This window comes from Leucopleurus acutus (genome assembly GCF_964270905.1).
Source record: "Leucopleurus acutus genome assembly, chromosome: 1".
NCBI classification, from domain to species: domain Eukaryota; kingdom Metazoa; phylum Chordata; class Mammalia; order Artiodactyla; family Delphinidae; genus Leucopleurus; species Leucopleurus acutus.
Genome location: NC_139142.1, coordinates 169,653,378 through 169,667,238, shown reverse-complemented (window position 1 = coordinate 169,667,238; position 13,861 = coordinate 169,653,378). Strand labels below are relative to the sequence as shown.

General features: G+C 42.9%; 1 protein-coding gene across 1 annotated transcript in view; it reads right to left on the bottom strand.

The window, feature by feature from the left end:
- Positions 1 to 13,236, bottom strand: part of TMC3 (transmembrane channel like 3) — a gene marked incomplete at its 3' end in the record, with an annotated part of 44,169 nt that extends 30,933 nt beyond the window's left edge. The window contains exons 1-4 of the mRNA XM_082840651.1: positions 13,145 to 13,236; positions 11,756 to 11,902; positions 7,807 to 7,882; positions 2,487 to 2,568 (exon numbers count right to left, since the gene is read on the bottom strand). Of these exons, the coding sequence (XP_082696777.1) occupies positions 2,487 to 2,568; positions 7,807 to 7,882; positions 11,756 to 11,902; positions 13,145 to 13,233 (394 nt within the window). The 5' untranslated portion in view covers positions 13,234 to 13,236. The remainder of the gene's footprint in view (positions 1 to 2,486; positions 2,569 to 7,806; positions 7,883 to 11,755; positions 11,903 to 13,144) is intronic.
- Between the last annotated feature and the right edge of the window lie 625 nt (positions 13,237 to 13,861).

The window sequence follows — 13,861 nt, the reverse complement described above, 5'->3', positions numbered from 1 at the left end:
CCTAATCCCTAATGGATTACTTTCCCTAATGTCATATTGATCGAAAATGCTTTTACCAAATTTACATTTCACCTATGTTCAGAAGTATCAGCATCTTTTGAGAATTTAATATATTTCTTTTCTATTTTGCATAGTTCTGAAAATTCCAAGGATATTCTAAGGATTCTTTTGTCTTAATTTCAAAAGAAATAACAGTATGTTACATGTTAACATTAACATCTCACATGGTGTTAGATGGGTGAAGGGGTTATGAGAATTCTCTTTGTCACTTTTCCATACATCTAAACTTATTCTAAAATAAAAAGTGTAGTTAAAAACAAATTTCTATTGAGAAAACAAGGGGGCATAGAAGAAGTTGGATTAGGATATGCGTGATACTTGTGGTGACTTTCTGGACTTGTATCATACTTTGGAAGAATAACGTCTTGAAATTTTATTTCAAATCTAGCTTACGTTTCATAATAGGTAGGAAAACACAAAACATCACAAAGACGACCAAAAAATTACCTATTGCCAGGTTACTAAATTAAAATCACTACCAGAATTACTTTCTAGTAAATTTTTAGGGGAATCCTCCATTTTCATTCTATATGTGTATTTTTTTTGGTATAAAATTGGCATATCTCTATAATATGCATCTTGAGCTATCAATATATTATGAGCATTTTCTCATACAAAATATCTCCCTATAAAATGAATTTTATTGTTCCAGCAAACCAATTTTACATAATTGATTTAACTTATCCCCCACTACTTGACACTTAGGAAGTTTCTAACTTTTCACTAGGGCAAATAATTCTGCAAGAATCAATTTCTGTCTAAGGTCAGATTTCCTGGAAGCAGAGCCTGAGAAAAGGGTTCGGCTAACATGATATATTGAGGAAGTGCTCTCAGGATAAAGGGGGTGAGGGGGTCAAGGAAGGTCAGGGGAAAGAGCTCAGCAAAGATGTCGTCTCAGCTGGAGCCCAGCTTAGCCTTATCCCATGGGGAACTTTGGAGGGCAAGTTGCATCATAAGTTGGTTCCACTTTGAACAAAAAGCTGGACTTGAATACCCCTTTGTCATTGCCTCTAGGCTACCCATTGGGTCTGGGGGAGCAGGTGATGAGTGCCCACCATCTGGAACAATGTGGGCCAAGGCTCATCCTCTAGAGAAGGAGACAGCTATGAGTCATAGCAGCTAACATTCAGAGCAGCTGAGAAAAAGTGGACCAGCCAAGTAAAGGGATCTGGGCTGGGCACCAAGTGTGTCCACACAGCCTAGTGCATTGATTTTGTTGTGGCTGTTGTTTTCTCTGGTTGTTAAGGAGTGGAAGAGTTCTATCAGAGAGTACAAACATTTTGAAGACGTTTGGTCCAAATTATAACTTTCCCCTAGAAACATCATCCCAATTGACATTTCCACCAGCTGGTATTTAATTCCACTTCAGTGTTGAAAATTTTTTCCCCCCTCAATTTGTCATCTTTTAGATCTGTTTATTTTTTATGTATGTAAAATTTCTTTGATGTATAGTTCAATACAACAGTACTTTCCTTGATGATTCCTTCTTTACTTTTATAATTTGACAGGCTTCCATTCTGAGATCACATTACTTATATTTCTTTTAATTCTCTCATGGCTTCCTATTTTCTATTTAAATATTTAATGGAACTTTGAAATGAAAGATCTAATGTTATTCTTTAAAACAGTTGAATTGTTCCAGCATCATTTATGGTGCTACGGTACACTGTTTCAATTCTTGTAGCTTTTATAATGTATTTTAACATTTTGGTTACACAAGTTCATCTGAGTTTTTCCTTTTAAAAAAGTTTTCAATTAGTTTTTTTTTCATATGAGTTCATTATGTTGAATACAAAAAACGCTGCACTGAGAATTTTATTGGAATTGCATTAAAACATAAACATATTGGGAAAATCAACACCTTCCAAATATTAAATCATTCTATGTCTCTTCACAAGACTTTTAAAAAATCCCATGGTCTAATTTTACAGTTTCTTTATTTCAGACTTCTGGTTATATTTATTCCTGGTCTTGTGTGTTGCATTTGTGTGTTTGTACTGTGTGTGTGTTTTTAAAGGTGACTGTGATTGATTTATTTTTTAGGATATTTTTCTAAATGATTATAGTCACTTCTCTCCAAATTTCTGCATTTTTGTTCTGCAATTGCCCATGTTATCCTTTTATTCCTCTACACAGTTTTCCCCTCTATCCTTTTGAGTTTGTATTGTGTCTAAGGCATGAACGGACAGAGAACTGCAGAGCCACAGTGGAACGTGGGACCGTTTTTATCCTGGGAGGTGGTGGGGACAGGCACTGTGTCTTCCATCTCCACGGACCCATGTCCAGCCTAGGTCGGCACTACGTGTGCAAGGGCCCCTGGCTGCTCAGTGTAAGGTCTGGGATGTACCAGACCCGTCTCAGGCCTCACCGTTGTCTGGCTACGGGCACCGCATCCCCACCCCACTCCTCCAAGTGCCAACACTTACTCTCGATTTTCTTTATCCTCATTTCCCAGGGGATGAAGATGACCACAAAGTTACAGGCCAGACGAGCAAACTTCCGCCACAGCTAGACAGGAGGGAGTAGGATTAGAGGACTTGACATTCGTGAAGACGGCAATGCCTTTGTGGAACCAGGGTCCTAAATGGAGGCGAGGCCCGCAGACACACCAGTTGATACCTTTCATTATGATTTCACAGGCCTTTAGGGAGTCCTAGAACCAAAGCAGCCACTTGTCTTCTCTGGGCTTCTGCCCAGGTGAAGGCTCCTGTTAAGGGCTCTAAGCTGCGGTGTCTGTACTGAGGTGCATATTCTCTAGGGTTTCAGCCTGCCTTATTCACACCATTCCTGCTGTGAGGACTGAGAACTACTTGAGGAATGAAGTCCAAATACACCCCCTTGGTCCCCTCCGGGAGTGGGGCTCAGGAATCCACATGGCTCACAAACTCCCCAGTGACTACAGTTCCCGTCCCTATTTAAGGGCCAAGAGTCTAGAACATACCCTGAAAATGAGCCCCATTGTGTGCCTCCCATCCTGCAGCTGGAGCTCATCTCCCAGCCTCTCTCCTGGCCAAAGTTGCCAAAATAAGGTCTGGAAATTTGTCTTGGATGTTTAAGACACAATCGCCAAAAGTTCAAAAATCTTTTTTTTTTTTTCCTCAAAGGAGAATAAAGCAAAATGTGCAAATGTGCCCTGACACTGGGCTTTCTCTCCCACAACATTAGCAGGTTGTTCATTTTAACACAAAAAAAAAATGTGGGTTTGTGTTGGAAGCAAATGATATCATTGCAGATAGAAGGGTTACAGATGTAATTACAACCTTCTGAACTATAAGACAGCACGTGGTCCTGATGCAGACATGCATGATTATGTTATCCTGAATATGTCTGCTAAGGCCAAAACGGCTGCTTGTAAACGAAAATCTACTTGAATGTTATCAGAAGTTGGAATTGTTCACTTTCTGCTCATGATTTAAGACCCAACTCAAATACAGCTCCTCCCATGGAGACCTCACACAGATTCTCTGTAGCCAGAAATACATTCTTCCATCTGTAAACTTCCCCAGCTATCATTCTGGTCTCTGATAATGCTTATCACATCCTAGCTTATATTGCCTTTATATTGTTCACCTGGCTTTTTCTCCTCCAGTATTGAGAGGAAGACCATGGCTTTCTGATTTTTCATCCCCTACAGCAGACAGAGGCAGAATGCCCAGTATCCTTTGGGGAGGGTTTGGTGTTGAAAGCATTTGAGTTTCTGGTCCATTGTAAAGTCGCTAAGAGTCCTCACTTGGTAGAGGATCTGTCTAGGAGGGGAGAATGGCCAGTAGGAGCCTGTGGATTAGGACGAGCTGGGCATTTTATAGAAGAGAATAAAGAAGAGAGGAGTGAGATGAGGTCCAATAGTTAGGTCATGGCCAGATCAGGTGGGTTAGAGGAAGGAGTTTGGATTTGATTCTAAGTGTAATGAAACTCTGTCTATCTATCTTATCTATCTACCATTCATTATTATTATTAGTTTTAAAAATGTTTATTTTATTTATTTATTTAGTTTTGGCTGCGTTGGGTCTTTGTTGCTGTGCACGGGCTTTCTCTAGTTGCCGCAAGCAGGGGCTACTCTTTGTTGCTGTGCACGGGCTTCTCATCGCGGTGGCTTCCCTTGTTGCGGAGTGTGGGCTCTAGGCGCGCGGGCTTCAGCAGTTGTGTCTTAAGGGCTCTATAGCGCAGGCTCAGTAGTTGTGGCACACGGGCTTAGTTGCTTCGCGGCATGTGGGATCTTCCCAGACCAGGGATTGAACCCATGTCCCCTGCACTGGCAGGTGGATTCTTAACCACTGCACCACCAGGGAAGTCCCTATCATTCATTATTTTAATTAAAGGATGGCATGCGTAGTTTACTGTATCAAAGATTTCCCTGGCTCCTATGTGGAAGAAAGTGGAAGATGGAGGGACATGAGTGGAAACAGGAAAATCTGTTATAAGGCCAGTCAGTCTATACACCATCATGGGCAGGTACCTTTAGCTTCTGCACAGGGGAAGTGTTCCTGCCAAATCATGCCATGAAGGCTCTCAGGAAGGATGACGTCCCTTGCTGGTATCATGTGAGAAACCAAGGACATAGACTATTCGAACTAGAAGACATCTTAAGAATCAAGCATGAAAACCCCCTCAGGTTCCAGGTCATTACCCAGAGCAGGGAAACAATGGCAGAAGCACCTAGGTGTCCTGACTCTTGGTGTTTGGTGTTCCATGTGCCCAGGGTAGCATTTCTGTCTACGTGGCTGCTTGGGTCCTGGTGGTCTCACATGCTCAGACCTTGCTTTCTTATGAAGCATAGAAATAAACTGGTGCCAAAGGCAGATTGTCTGTAACAAGGTGTTTTCCTGCTGGAATCAAGGAGAAACCCATGTGCACAGAGGATGCAGGTGGGAAACAGTGGGAGGGGCTCCAGAGGATGACTTGTCTTCTGGAACCGTGATTCCCAAGAGAGGATAGAGGGGCAGCCCTGGGGAGCAGTGACCAGGATATCAGTCGTGGGAATCATGGGAGAAAGTATACAGTAGTTATATTATACAAAATTTACTATTTGAAAAACGAAGTTATCATTTTTCTAAGAGAAACCAAAGACTGTAAATAGAGACAAAACTCACTGGGCTGCAGATAACAGCTAGATAGCTTCTGTTTTCTCTGCTTTGGAGTGGTTGCTGATCCTCAGGGGTCTGTATTAAAATTTCCAGCATAAAAAAATTCTAAATAGGGGCTTCCCTGGTGGCGCAGTGCTTGAGAGTCCGCCTGCCGATGCAGGGGACTCGGGTTCGTGCCCCGGTCCGGGAAGATCCCACATGCCGTGGAGCGGCTGGGCCCGTGAGCCATGGCTGCTGAGCCTGCGCGTCCGGAGCCTGTGCTCCGCAACAGGAGAGGCCACAGCAGTGAGAGGCCCGCGTACCGCAAAAAAAAAAAAATTCTAAATATAAAAAGGTAGAGGAATGATGTTCAGAATGAGAAGGGGGAAAACCAAAGAGTCAGGAAGACATGGTGGGAGGATGATTTTCTTTGACATTTTGCTGTGTGTCCAGAGGGCAGAAGACACTGTATCTCAGCCATCTGTTTACCCTGAGTGCCCAGCACAAAGCTTGGCACATGGATTAAGCTGAACTGGATTGAACTGCTTTCTGTAGGGCCGCTGGTAAAATGGAAAGGACTGGGGCAGCTGTCTGTTAAGTGCAAGCTGAAAACTGTGGGACAATCTGTAGGTAAGACTGAACATTTGGATCACTTTTCTCATTTTAAAAACTCTGACTCTAAGAATTCAGTCCATTATTAACTTATACCTTTAATCCACTTTGAGCCCACTGTTACTAAAGGCCCCAGGACTTTTTCATTGTTATACGTATTACAGGTTGTCTGAACCCAAGTGAGAGACCCTACATTATTTCAGATATTTTTCCATAGCATTTCATACAGTTTATTTAGAGAAAATGAGAGAGTTTGGTAGCACATATGCTTATAAAAAGATAATTTTGTTTTACAGATTTATTCCATAAGCTCCATCATAGTGTGACAGGCATAAAGAGTTATGGGTAATTTTGATCATAGGAGTGGATTAGCGTCTTCAGGCAGATTCTGTGAAAAGTAAGAAGAAAGAAAGCCAAGGCACAATCTTGGGGATTCTTTGATATTTTATAGCTATTCAGTTATGCAAACTTTATGACCAGCTTTAATTTAAATTTTACTAAGAATATTTTTTGTTTCAGAGAATCGAAAAAGAGTGTGTCTGTCAGTTTTTGTCTGTTAAAATAATAAACCTGAAAAAACTACAATATTCAGCATTAGTGGAGATACTATGAAGACAGCAAATTCTTTCCTTGTGGATGGCAAAGCTTTTGGAAAATAATTGATTAGTATTTATCACGAGCCAAAAAACATGGATCATACTCTATACTACAGAGGTCGTAGTTTTGACATTTATCCTAGAAAAAGAATTTTAAAAGATAGGAAAAGCCATCTGTGCAAAGACGGTCTTTGCAGGGCTGTTAATACTAACGAAAAATTAGAAGCTATTTAAGGACCACCAGCAGGTACATAACTAATTAAATTAATAGACATTTTTCTGATGGAATATTACACAGTCATAGGAAACAATAGGTATAAAAGCTACATAGCAACATGGAGAAAAATCCTTGTTATGGTGGTAAGTGAAAAAAAAAGCAAGACAAAAATATTTGTATACTCTACTTACTCCGATGTGAAAATGATATATACAATGGCTGAAATGTGAAATTTTAAAATAGATTCTATCTTGGGAAGTAGGGAATTATAGTAGGAGAAATGATTATTTTCTTTGTCTTGGAAACATTTATGAAAAGTATTGGAATGTCTATAAACAGATAATTTCAATGTATATTAAAGTTTAACTGCAAGTAACTGAATGGGAAAAATAACAAACAAAAATCTTAGCATTGTATTATAAAATGAGCATTGGAATATGCCTGTAACTTTCTCATTATAAGAAATACAGTAAGTCCCCTACATACGAACGAGTTCCGTCCCGAGAACACGTTCGTAAGTCCAATTTTTTCGTAAGTCCAACAAAGTTAGCCTAGGTACCCAACTAACACAATCGGCTATATAGTACTGTATCGTAATAGGTTGATAATACTTTTCACACAAATAATACATAAAAAACAAACAAACACAAAAAATAAAGAAAATGTTTAATCTTATAGTACAGTACCTTGAAAAGTACAGTAGTACAGTACAACAGCTGGCATCCAGGGGCTGGCATCGAGTGAACAGGCAAGAAATAAAGATACTGTACTACTTCACTCTATACAGCACTGTATAGTAAAGTACACAAAAGCACAACCACTTGCAGAGGATGCACGCGCATGACGGTGTATGCCAGATACGTAAACTAACTTATGTGTTTGTACATGTGAACGCCCATTCGCATCTTTGAAAGTTCTCAAATTGAAGGTTCGTATGTAGGGGACTTACTGTACAGTGAATGAAACCTACACACATGGGTGGGCTTAACTCAGGGAAGAGGCTACAGGATTCTCCCAAGGGCAGATATAACCTTCTTCTGATGAGCTGGGCTTACCCAGGGTCACACCATTTGGTAAGTGACAGCATCGGGAACTAAAATCCAAGTTTGGGGACATGCAGACCTTCAAGCTCAACATACTGTTCTACAGCTATTAATGATGGATGTTCACAACCTATGTAGTACAGCAACTGCAAGGACAACTTCCTGGGCCCGGAGACCACAGGAAGGGTGGGCACGTCCATGTGTGGGCTCTTTACCTCTGCACCTGCCGCTTGGTAGCCTCGGGTCCTGGTCAGCCTCCCCTCAAACTTCAGCACAATGTCCTTCGCTCGCCTGAGAGAAGAAAAACTTGGTGGTGAGCACAATTTTATGACCTTGATAATCTTGGCAAAACATGTGGAAGTGCAGCAGGAATAGGTAATCAAACAGTGGTAACCAGACAACTCCCTTAAAATATTTTCTATAACATTTAAATGCATGAATTCATAGGAAATGATGAGTGAATACTAAAATCAGTTGCAACTGAGTTTCTTAACACCCTGCCCTGATTCTGGCTGTTGGCTGGGTATTATGGGCTTTGGAAATCCTGGTATCAGGTACCAGCATCTCAGCTCCTCCACTTAATCTCAGCAGCCTTCTTCCTGCAATTAATTCTTTGGAAGTGAAAGTCAGACCTAGCTCAGAGAATCTACTTTGAGAAAAGGGTAGTGTCTGGTTAATGTGAACAAGAAAGTTGTGTCTATGTAGCCATGAACAACCTGATTTAGCCCAGACTAACTACTGGCACACTAGCTGACCACTTCGGTGAATTGACCTGATGGGTCACTTAAATGGCTAATCCTTGAAAACAGACTGAATTCATTAGGATAGATGGTTAAATTCACACTTAAAGAACCACAGGAATAGAAAAAAAATGTTAATTCCATGGAACGGACTGAAGTCAAAAACTCTTAGCGAAGAATGTCACCTTCAAGGTGACCTCATCTGTGACTACATTGATGAGATCTTCATGAATCCATGGTTGACCACTTAATTATGCTCAGGATTGAAGAACTGCTGAATTATTCAGTTTGTTAGTTGGACCAGTGTACTTGGTAGGGAGTTCATGCATGTATATCCCAAGTAACACCCACAGGTTCCTAGCCTTTCGTTGATTGACACAAGGAACTAGCTGACTTCCTTTTCCACAAACAGCGCGATCGCTTCAGGACATGCCTGACCAGAGTGCTGAGCTTTGAACCTCCCTGCCCTTACTGCAAATACTCCACCTTCACAGCCCCGCCAATGGGCTGGCTTCATTCTGGTCAGAACCAGACATGCAGGCAAGGGTGAGGGTTGATGTTATACCTTTTATAGCATCTAAAAGATAGGAGCCTATATAAGTGAAATAATAATTCATTTAATTTCATTCATTCTAATTGTTTTCCCTGCAAACATTTTCTGCACACTTGTTTGGGTCAAGTATAGTGGAATACAGAGGCGCATAAAATAGAGCTGTTGCCCTGGAGAAGCCCACTAGCTAATAGGGATGATAGAGACCTGCAACAACAATAGGAGTGGGTGGGTGTGTAAGTGTAGGAATGGGGAGCTGAGTAGGGGGCTGAGGCGGCAGTGAGACAGGCTGGGACCTGGGACCCTGTGCTGCAGTGCTTGCACCCGGACAAACATCTCCTTGAGCAACAAAACACAAAGAAACTTTAAGGGACTAGAAACAACTGCGTGCAAGTGCAGTTGGGGCAAATTATGGACAGCAAGATACAAAAAACCAAAAAGCCCGACTGCCACTTCTGAATGGTCAGGAGCAAAAGCAGGGCACTGCGCATGCGCCCTGCACACGACACCACCAAGGGGATGGGCAGACCACCTAAGCCAACCTCCGGCCCAATGCCTGCACACACCCCTACCCTCACCCCATATAAGGGGCAAGCTCGCCTCCCCCTCAGCCAGTGAGTGAGCCAGGAAACTTGTTTGCTCTCACTCCCCCCTGCTGCGGTCAGGGCTCCAATGAAGCCTCGCCTGCATCCCTTGTCTGACCTCTGATTAATTTCTATTGATTAAGGAGGCCAAGAACCCTGGTCAGTAACAGCAGTGGGGACGGTACCTGACCCAGGCCCCATCATAGACCAATGCTGACTCCATGGCACTGACCACTTGCCTCCCTACCGGGGAGATAAATAGATGCTCTGTCCCCCCATAGACAGAGCTCGCTGCTCTCTGTGCGTCAGCAATGCTGCCTTGAGCCCCAAGCAGTCAGGGTCTGCGCCTTCCACAGACCTGATGAGCCTCGCAGGCCCCCTTAGTGAAGCACTGCTCCAGTAGCTTCTCAAGGTGACGGGGAGGAAAATGCGACGCGGGGATGACAAATGCAGGTCTCAGAGGGCGAGCTGTTCTCTGAGAGCTGGACCACTGGCCTGCGCCTCGCTGGCGTTGGTGTCTCGCAGCCCTGGCTGAGGTCCCTGGCTTACGCTTGTGGAGGAAGGGGCTGGTTTGTCCTTTTGATTCTGACAGAAAAGTTATCATTTGCTTTGCTCTGCCCGCAGGTTAAAAAGACTCACTCTCTGACAGTTCAGATAGTTATTAGTCATCGGCATTCCTGTATGATTTTTAAGATTCTGATAGAATACATGACTTTTTTATTGCAGTAGAGTTGATTTACAATGTTGTGTTAATTTCTGCTGTACAGCAAAGTGATTCAGTTATACATATATGTACATTCTTTTTTATATTCTTTTCCAGGATGGTTTATCACAGGATATTGGATATAGTTCCTTGTGCTATATAGTTACATGGCTTTTTTTTTTTTTTTTTAGGATAAATTGGTAGAGTTCCTCTGTTTCAATAGAATAGAATATTGGAGTTGAGGTCAGGAAGCCCAGCTTTAAGGCTCAATTCCAGTACTCAGAAGCTGTGTGTCCTGGGGGAAGCCACTTAACATCCCTGAGTATCAGTCTTCTCATTTGAAAAATGTCATCCTTACTCAAAGAAATGGAAGTGATGAGAACTGATATCGGACCTGGAGAATTAACTGGAAACTTCTGGGAGTGGAAACTATGGATGACCTTAGCTATCTGCTGCGGCCACCTGGGGGGGGGGGGCAGGCTGGATCTTTGGCCAGACTGGAGGAACAATGACCGGAGTGGAAATCTAATGAAGGCATGATTTGATGGGAAAGCAAGTCAAACCTAATGGTGGACTGGAGAGACAGGGCAATGCGCTTGGTGTCTGGAAAGGGGCACTAGAACGTAAGATACGACAGTGGTTCTAATCCTGTCCACACAGTAGGTACCCGATGATTACGTGTCATGTCTGTTTCTCTAGGAAGGTCCACTTCATGGGTCAGAGTAGCTCAGTGGCATTGGTCATTAAGAACCATTCTACTCACTCCCCTTGCTGTGATCCCAGGGACCCACACCATCAGTTACTACCCACTCATAGGGAGTGACTACTACAGCCCAGATACAAGGCTTAATATCGTATGGTTTACCTCATTTCATCCTTGAACTGCTATCAAGGGATTTCAAACTCTAGTTTGCAAAAGAATCAACCTGAATGCATGCGAAAAATGCTGGAGCCCTCTGCCGTAGTTCCTGATTAAGTCCGAGGGCAGCCAGGAATTTTTGTCTGATTGCTTAACAGCTTAACAGTGCCACAGGAGGTAGGTGCGCTCCACCTTCACTTCAACTTTAGAGAAAGGTCTTTAGAGAAATTATGAAAAGAACCTAATACCACATGGCAAGGCAATGTCTTCCAACTTTCAGCTCTTCATTATTACCTAAACAGACTCTCCGATATGACTCTAAGCGTCCCAGTCATCTAGTTTCCCACAGAGATCCCCGCCGCAAGAGGGAGGTAATAGCCAAGCAGGTAAAACTAATATTTATTTTCATTCTAGATTGCATACCTAGTGAGTTTAGTTATTTTGTTCATCTCTAGGCATAGTGCTAAAATCTAGTATTTGAAAAGGAGGTAGAAACCCAAAACACTCTCTACCAAGGCACACAGCCAACTCAGACACACATACACAGACACACACACTGAGGCCCGTCTGGATCAGATCCCTCAGACGTATCTGTGGCTTCTCTAAGTCAGATCAAGAGCATCCGACCCACCACTCCCTCCAATGTGGATTTTTATGCTCGTTCCCCAGGGCAGGGCAGGGTGGGTGGTTTCGTGGGAAGCATACTTGCAATAACCCATAACCCTTACCTCAGTGCCCTCAGCTTCTGTCCCATGGTCCAGGGTCGGCAGCGAATGTTTGCCATGAGATCTTTCTGGAACTGTATATTCTGGAAGATTTGTTCCGGATCATGGCTGTCCCCTGTTTCATCAGCAGTAAAGCTGTCATCCAAGTTGCTGAAATGATCAGGGCATTAAGGGGGAAATCTGATTAGTAGAATTGCTTCCATCCCAGATCTTGCCCTGGGTAAGTTTAGCATCTTGCTGCCCTGGGGTCATCTGTATGAAGTTAGTGTGTGTAGAAGGAGAGGGGAGGGATCCGGGGAGTCAGAGAGAGAATTCGGCAGTTGTTAGCAGCCACTGGAACACAGTCACTGGGTTCTGTTACTTCGATGGGTCAGTGAAAGGGAAAGGCTTCAAAGGATAAGAGATACTATCAGAAGACATCATAAAAGGAACCAAGAGAGCGCTCCTGTAGGATTACTGAATAGCAGCATCTTTGGTGGCAAAACCATTTCTTTTTCAGGCTCATTGAAATAATCAGCTAATTCCAAAGAAAGGACGCCTCCTGTCCCCTAACTCTGGATGTAAAATAAATAAAAATCAAACTCTCTCATCCAGAGATCCCCCGCTCTCTGTACTCCTGCTTTGATTCATTTGAAATCAGAGATAACAGAGGCAAACAGGAAGCAGTTTCTATGAACAAGAAATTAGCTAAGCAAATTTACATGTACAAATGTTTCAGGGAAATAGTTACTCTCTAGGAGAACAACTTTTCAACACATAGCAACACTTATTCCCAGTGAAAATGAATACACTAATCTTAATGCAACTTTTCAGGAGGAGATAAGGGTATTTTGCCGTGGCTATTTCATCAATGATGCACTTAAAAGTAAGGGAAAAGAATTCCTTTGCTTTTCTCTAATTCAGCTTGTTTTTACTTACTCAAAGGAGAATTTTCTCCAGGTTCTCCAAATTAATGGAGATTTTAATATACCTTTATAAATATTTAACAAATTTGAATAATACTCCCCCACTTCTAACCAGCCTGTAGCCTTTTCCAACAGAAACCTCATTTATTACGACAGATGTATTGTCTGCTCTCTCTTGACGCTGCTGATTGAGTAAACAGAGAGAAAACAGATAAAGAACGTCTGTGGGTTTGGCCAGCAATAAAGCCAGGTTGGGGTACAGGCTTTTGGATTCTGATCGGAAGCAGGTAGAGCCGTCAATGTCTGTGTACATCGCTGAGGTTGCCACCCTTTTTGTATAGTGACCTGGAAAAAGGAGTTTCGGAGTTCATTCTGAAGGAGAACCGAGCAGGATGGGGACTTGGTCCTCTGGTCAGATGCAAGCAAGGGTGACCCAGGCTTTCCCTCCTCACAAACCTGCCCCAGTGGATGGATGGGACTGGCTCACCTGAGCAGCAGGGACTCCTGGTAGAAGTAGTGCTGGCTGGCATTTCTCCGGATGCTCCTGTAACGCTGGGATGCCTTTGATGGTTTCATGGGAGCAGACTGGCTGCCAGTGATTAGTACTGGTGGGCAGGGTGCTGGGAAGCCGGCAGGCAGGAGTCTGCTCCAACGGAGGTTTCTGAACTGGATCTGCAAGGAGCTCTGCCCTCCAGTTCTCAGGAGCTGGACTGCACGTCTGGAGCCGATGCTCGGAGCTGGGGAGAAGCCAGGAAGCCAATCATGCATATGTATGTTAAGGCGGCTGTGGCAGCAGAGATTGGCTGGAGTCAAGACAGACAAAGGCAAGAGGCTTGGCCAGGTGATCTAAGAGCACTTGGTGCTGCCCAAATAATCACATTGGTTACCCTTGTGCCCAGAAAGGGCTCTGTGGTTTGCAAAGCACTTTGCATCTATTACCATGACTGGTGTTCACAAAATACTTAGGGAGAATGCAAGGCATAGGTTTTTGGTTTTTGTTTCTAACTACCAAGAAAGAAGCTTAGAAAGGGTAAGAATCTTGTGTGTGTTCATGTAACCAGGAAGAATAAATCTAACTCAATATTAGATCTGTTTCTTTTACTTTAACCTTTGTATTCTATTGCTTTGAGTTAAGAATGTTGCCTAGAGCCTGAAATATACAGGAGAGCCCATTCTCAAGGCTCTGACCTTTAAGGGTATAACA